At 44.6% G+C, this 7,023-nt stretch overlaps 1 protein-coding gene across 1 annotated transcript; it reads right to left on the reverse strand.

Annotated features, from left to right (window-relative positions):
* Positions 1–1,032: 1,032 nt before the first annotated feature.
* Positions 1,033–6,457, reverse strand: LOC116892342 (zinc finger protein OZF-like). Its single transcript, XM_032893982.1, has 3 exons — positions 5,687–6,457; positions 5,134–5,220; positions 1,033–4,991 (listed from the first exon to the last, which is right to left on the reverse strand). Exons 1-3 carry the CDS (start codon positions 5,718–5,720, stop codon positions 3,559–3,561), a joined length of 1,554 nt encoding a protein of 517 aa, XP_032749873.1. The 5' UTR covers positions 5,721–6,457; the 3' UTR covers positions 1,033–3,558.
* Positions 6,458–7,023: the final 566 nt, after the last annotated feature.

A 7,023-nucleotide genomic window follows, 5' to 3' on the forward strand; every position in this document is an offset into this window, starting at 1 on the left:
TAACATAGTCCACTTTCTACACTCAGAAGCACGAAGGGACTCATTCTTCACTAATGTGTAGATTGTTTCAGTGTTGAGAAGGAGTCTTGCTAGGTAGCCAAGGCTGCCCAGGGCCTACACCCCTAGTGCTGGAATGCAGGCCTTAGGAACTAGGCCCTATGATCCCCACGGCCCCCACTTTTCTTTTTCTTCCCCCAGACAGTGTCTTGCTAATGTAGACCAGGCTGGCCTAGAACTCAGAGAGCATCTAAATTCTGTCTCCTAAAGGCTAGAACTAAAGATGTGAGAGACATCACTACCGACGTCAGTAATTCCTTCTTAATGGCTAAAGATTATCCCAGAATGTGTCGATCATTTTAAAAACTTGTATCACTTTTTGCTTCCCACTAACTTCCTAATGTATTACGTTTGCTTCCGTCTTTCGAAATTCTCCATCATCTTGAGATAATGAACTCCTCACCCGCTTGTTTCCTGGAAACCCTGCCGGCTACACACAACTACATTCCATAAATTATCACTCCCCACCTCAGCCCCATTAAGTTTTGTTTAACTAATGGTTGTTTTGAGGTTATTTAAAATTATATTTCCAAATATCTGGAATGACATCTCTGGGCCTAAGTAAGAAAGCATTATATAAAATTTGAACTGACTGATACTTATTCAGACTTGAAGTTCAAGACACAGAAAATAATTTTTTTTTTTTTTCCGGAGCTGGGGACCAAACCCAGGGCCTTGCGCTCGCTAGGCAAGCGCTCTACCGCTGAGCTAAATCCCCAACCCTGAAAATGATTTCTTATATAAAAGACTATTTTGTAAATTTGGGAGAGGCCATGTGCGTGTTAGACCTTTCAATCGTTTACGTCCACATGTTCTGTCCTGATTTTGCATGGCAGGCATGTTAAAATCCAAGCCGGCTTTTCCCTTGGTAGTTTTGATTAACTTTTGCTTTTCATTTGTGCTATTGGTAATATACAAATAAAAATATCCCGATCCTTTTAATGAGTCATTGGACATCATGGTTTTTTTCCCTAATTTTTTGGTAAGCCATTTTTTGTTATTTCTTCTTGAACTCAGGTGATTCTTTTTTTCTCCATCTTTATTAAATTGGGTATTTCTTATTTACATTTCAATTGTTATTCCCTTTCCTGGTTTCAGGCGATTCTTTTGGTTAATCTCTCAACAGCATGGGTTTTTCGCCCCATCCCTCAGTTTCAATCTTTCCATAGCATTGTCTGTTTGTCTTTCTCCATTTTTGAGATGGGGCTGCTCTGTGGCCCCCGGGCTAATCTGAAGCAACAGCAATCTTATCTTCGCCTCGCCAGGGATACGATTCCAGATATGTCCCTCGCCAACCTAGTATCCATTTAAATAAGGAAAGACTCGCTTTCAGCTATGGCAATAGCCCACCCAAATAGTTACTGGAGTTACTGGTACAATTCATGCCGACCATTCTACCGCCGGCAGAGTCCATGTTCTGCCTTTGCTTGCCGCCTGCTTTTGAAATCTGGCTGGTTTTTATACACCTTCTTGAGTATTCTAGCATACGGCAGGGTCTCACGTGGCCCATTTTGGGCTTGAACAGTTCTAATTTTCCTGCATCTGCCTTCCCTGGGCTGGGATTACATGAACCAATATACTCTGGTGGTTTGTGACCTTTCTTCTCAGTAAAAAGGACGGATTGGCAAATGCGTTGTTGATAATCTGTTTCAAATTTCCTTGGTATCTGATACACCGGCACTTGGGAAGCTAACGATATGAGACTGAGGCTAACCTGGGCCACATAAGGCCCGATCTCAAATAAACACTACCACATGCTTCACATATGGTAACAACACATTTTTCTATTTTCTTGAAGAGGAGCCAGGCTTTATTCGAATTTCCTATAGGTTTATGAGCCAATCAAAAAAAAATTCATACATTCCCACAGAATTTACGCCAAACACTTCAAATTTATCTGATATAATAATGAATACACTATTTTATAGCAGTAAAACTTTCTAGCTGTACCTGGTGACGGAGCTCGATAGTCCCAGCTATTTGAAAGGCTAATGTAAGGGGATCATGAGTTCAGGGCCTGCCTAGGCAATTCAGCAAGACCCTGTCTCAGAATAAAGAGGCTGGGGTTAAAGCTCAGGACAGAACCAGCCGAGCAGGCTCAAATCTCCGAGTTCAAGCCAGTGTGGTGGCACCCGCTTCTAATCCCAGCACTCAATGGGTTGAAGCAGGAGGATTGCCACACGTTTAAGAGACCCTGTCTTGAAAACCCACCAAAGCCAACTGAACAAACATATTTCTAAGAATGTTCTACTTCCCATGAGCACTGACTGCTGTGTTTGTGTCTTTCAAATGTGTCCTTAAGGCCTGGGGAATCTAGTCTATGGTTTGGAAAAGGCTTTAAAATCCACTTTATTGATGGTTTTTAGGAACTTCTTTAAATTCATTAACACTTATTGTACATAACATGTATTTCTGCTGTCAACGCTAAGATTTATTGCTTGTTTGGGGGTGGGGGATATTTGATAGCATCTACTCAAATGAACCGCATTGGTTTTAGTGTGTACAGCCGCCATTCTTCCACACTGAAGCAAAGCTGTATTTTCAGACTGCATTTGCATGTGACCCAACAGTCACATGGTGATGGTGGTAGATTACAGGTTTGTTCCAGTTCCTGTCCTGTGCAGATCCGACTGTTCTGAGTAGGAAGTCACGGTGCCTCTGCTGTGGAGGGCGCTTTGAGCAGTGAGTCCATGTGGCCTGGCTAGGGTCGACTTTCTGATTCAAATGACGTCAAAGTGGAAATCTGCTCAGGTTCTGTTTCAATCGCTGTCACTCCGGGACTCCTTTTGAAAGCTTTGGCATGGGACAAGCACTGACAGATGTCATTAATAAAATGGATATGAATGTTCCAAAAATAGTAACAGAGAGCGTCATAAAGAGGATGATTCCAAACCCTTCCTGATTGTGGCTTCTGTGTGGAGGCTACATGAAAGGCCCCGCTTACTGACTCTTCCCATCCTCAAAATAACTGAACTACCAGGTAACAAGGCAGCAATCGGAGGCAGGGCTGAGGTCAACTTAGTAAACTACAGTCAGCAAACGATGCACGTGAGGCTTCTACACTAACAACACGCATACCATTGTTCTCTGTGTGGTACTTTTCATAGCTATCCTTAAATAGAACCCACTGACTGGTGAGGAATTAGGATTCCTATTCATAATTTAATTTTTATTTTTCCTATGTGAGTTAATACTCAATAAAAAGTAGGTTATAAAGAAAAAAAAGAGTCCAGTCATCAGATGCTTCTGACAGACTCTTGTTCCATGATGAACGGCGGAGAGTGATGAGGGTTTCCCACTCTGAACACAGTGTAAGTTACACAGTGTGAAGCACGGTATGAGAGGCGTTCCACACGCCTCGCTTCCAGAAGGCTCTCCCCAGCAGTCTGCTTAGTTGGGGGACACATACAGGCTTTCCCATATTTCTGATTTATCAATGTTTATCTTCTGTACGTTGGTGCGGATGCTCAACGGGGCTTTTCAATAAATAGAGGGTAGTGTTCAAATACACAGGATCTCCCCCACTGTGTGCACTCTCTGGTGCTTCTTCACCTGTAAGAGCCGAGTGAAGGCCTGTCCGCACTCCTTGCACTCGTAGGGCTTCTCGCCGGTGTGGATTCTCTGATGCTGCGTGAGGTGGGACCTCTGCCTAAAGGCCTTGCTGCACTGCTGGCACTGGAAGGGCTTCTCGCCAGTGTGGATCCTCTGGTGCAGAATAAGGGTTTTACAATCAATAAAAGCCTTCCCACACTCTTTACATTCATAAGGCCTCTCTCCGGTGTGAATTCTCTGATGTCTGTTAAAGTACGACGGACACGCGAAGGCCTTCCCACACTCCTTACATTCGTACGGTTTCTCGCCAGTGTGAACCCTCTGGTGTTGGATGAGATGGGCTTTCTGCCTGAAGGCCTTCATACACTCCTGGCACTCATAGGGCTTCTCGTTCGTGTGAGTTCTGTAGTGCTTCATGAAGGCCGAGTGACAGAGAAAGGCCTTTTCGCAGTAGTTACACTCATAAGGCTTTTCACCGGTGTGAATCTTTTGGTGGTCATTCAGGTTGGAAGCCCAAGTGAAGGTCTTTCCGCACAAGTTACACTCGTAGGGTTTCTCGCCGCTGTGGATCCTTTGATGTCTGGTGAGGTTGGCGCTCTTGTTAAAGGCCTTCTGACATTTGTGGCACTCGTACGGCTTCTCGTTGGTGTGGGTTCTCTGATGCTGAAAAAACGTGGAGAAGTAGAGGAAGGCCTTCCCACAATGCTTGCACTCATAGGGCTTCTCGTCCGTGTGCACTCTCTGGTGCTGGACCAGCAGGGAGCAGTTGGTAAAGGCTTTCCCACACTCCTTACATTCGCACGGCTTCTCCCCCGTGTGAAAGCGGTTGTGCTGAACAAGGTAAGCATGCTTCTCAAAGATCTTACCACAGATTTCACACTGGTAGGGCTTCTTATTGATCTGATACGGGGCGAGCTGGAAGTCATAGGCAAATCCTCTGCTACATCCCTTTAGTTCATCACATCTGTCCCCAGCAAAAGCCTGCTGACGCTTCATCTCATCTGTGTAATAGATAAAGGCGCTCTCGTACATTTCATTAAGTTTGTCGCTGGTGGGAATTCGTACTTGCTGAGTAATGGTTTCACCTGCTTCCTGCTCAGACTGCTTCCTTTCAGAGCGAGTCATTTCACTCAGAGCGATGGGTGCAGGCTGAATGAATTCGGTCGACGTTTTTTCCAACGGGGCTGCCACTCCTTGTAAATATTCATCTGGAGATTCCAGTTTTGTTTCAAGGAGCCCCCTGCATTTCCAATCATCTCCAAAACGAGATTCCTCGAGGCAGGAACTCCCAACTCTTTCTGTTACTTTCCATTTTAATGATTCCTTCCCAAAGATGCCATGCTTCAGAGACAAATTCTTAGCTTCATTTACAGACAGCAAATCTGAAAGAAAGTAAGTCCATTAGCGCTAGAAGACACGAAAGATCAGAAACAAACAAAGTGATGTGCGTTTTCTCATCTTTAACATGCATCAGAGTTTTGTCACATGTTTATCTGTGCACCCTGTGCAAGCATCGCTCCTCACCTGGATACCACCCGGCTTGCTCCACTCTCCAGGGTTCTTTGCCTTGCTCCAGTAGTGAAATTACTGATGGCTTAGAAATGGCAAGTCCTACTCGAAGAAAGAGAACGTAAATAGAGAGAGACAAGGCACAATAGCAAAAGGCATTCATTACAGAGCTAATTGAACCTAAAGCAAATCGCAGATCCTCAGAATGACTGCCATTTTAAATGAACGAATGAATGAATGAATGAATGAATGAATGAATGATTGACTGAATCAGGGAGCCACCATTTAGCAACACCTTAGTAAATATTGTTGCTTGATGAAAATTAAAAGAAGCAGGAAAGTTTCTGCTTGAGAGAGTATGTATCGAAGCGTAGCAAAGGACTTCAAAGGCAGCTGTTTATCGGTTGTGCAGCTGTGGGGCAGCCGCTGTGGGGCAACAGCTGTAGGGATGGAGAGAAGGCTCAATAGTTCCAGGCTGCATGTGGTGGACTTAGCTCCCACAGGTCTTCAGCCGTAGCCCTTACGGAAACCATTTTCTCAACTATGAGGTACAGAGGGACGGACTTACCCAGGGACACAAAGTGGCTGTAGTTCTCCAGCATCACGTCTCTGTATAGCGACCTCTGCTCAGGGCCCAGGCACTCCCATTCCTCCTTACCGAACTCAACAGCCACATCCCTGAACACCACCAACTCCTGAAATGAAAGCGTTAGGTAACACACACTACCGGGAAGAGGGTAACTTCAGGGAAATGTTAAAACTCCTTTTTCAGGGGTGCCAGCACAAGGCATATATATCCCTTTCCAAAGCAGGGAAACTGAGCATTTCAAAGCAGCAGCCTTGGGCCCCTGAGAAACCGGAGCCCTGGAGTGTCCAGTCTGATGAGGTGCGGTTTTTGGGGTTTTGTTTTTTGTTGTTTTTTACTGTATGCCTGACACCTTGGCCTGTCCCAGCTTGACTTCTAGGAGGCCGCAGAGTCAGTAACATAGATGAGATGTGGCTGAGCAGGTACTCACAACAAAAACTCCAGAGGAAAGGGCATAGTCAAGCGTCCTTTGTTGGCCACACAGTCTACATGCTGTCTCACATCATGGCTGGGAGAATTAAGCCTGTCTCTAGGCTCCCACCAGGATGACACAAATGTAGACTTTGTCCTTGGCAAACTTCTCTCTCCCAATTTGCCTTCTTTGGGAATAAATTCATAAGTTTGAGGAGAGCTGCTTCTCTCCATCTTGGAAATTCAACCAAAGAATCACTCCAGTCTAGCCAGAAGAAGGCCGCCACGCTGAAGGAGAAGTACGAGAAGGACATTGCTGCCTACAGAGCTGAAGGAGAGCCTGATGCAGCAAAAGGGGGGTGGTCAAGGCTGAGGAGAGCAGGAAAAAGAAGAGGAAGATGAGGAGGAGGATGGAGAGGAGGAGCAAGAGGAGGAAGATGATGAAGAAAAGTTGGTTCTAGCACAGTTTTTTTCTTGTGTATAAAGCATTCAACCCCTGTTCACAACACACATCTTTTAAAGAAAATAATTGAAATGTAATGCTGTGTCAGATTTGTTTGTAAGCTGCACGGTGTCTTTTCATGTACAGTTAACACACTACCGAGTGTGTCTTTAGCTAGCCCTGTCCTGGTGGTGTCTTCCATAGCCACTAACCTTGCCTGGTACAGTCTGGGGGTGGAAACTGGCATGGAAATTAAAGCAGGTTCTTGTTGCTGCACAGCACAAATTAGTTATGTATGGGGACAGGAGTTTGGGTTTTGTTTTTTAATTTTGGTTTTATTTTTGGGTTTTTTTTATTTTTCATCTTCAGTTGTGTCTAATGCAGCTTCTATGAAGATAATTGTTATGTTAACTGAATACCACTCTGTAATTGCAAAAGAAAAAAAATGCAGCTGTTTTTGTTGACA

The sequence above is a fragment of the Rattus rattus genome, chromosome 2 (assembly GCF_011064425.1).
Source record: "Rattus rattus isolate New Zealand chromosome 2, Rrattus_CSIRO_v1, whole genome shotgun sequence".
NCBI lineage: Eukaryota > Metazoa > Chordata > Mammalia > Rodentia > Muridae > Rattus > Rattus rattus.

Bases quoted from the DNA above. Each gene is read 5' to 3' on its own strand.
- LOC116892342 (XM_032893982.1), bottom strand. From the start codon at position 5,720: ATGCTGGAGAACTACAGCCACTTTGTGTCCCTGG. The intron at 5,221-5,686 runs GTAAGTCCGTCC...TTCTTCGAGTAG, and splicing joins CAGCCACTTTGTGTCCCTGG to GACTTGCCATTTCTAAGCCA. The intron at 4,992-5,133 runs GTGAGGAGCGAT...ACTTTCTTTCAG, and splicing joins GCAAGCCGGGTGGTATCCAG to ATTTGCTGTCTGTAAATGAA.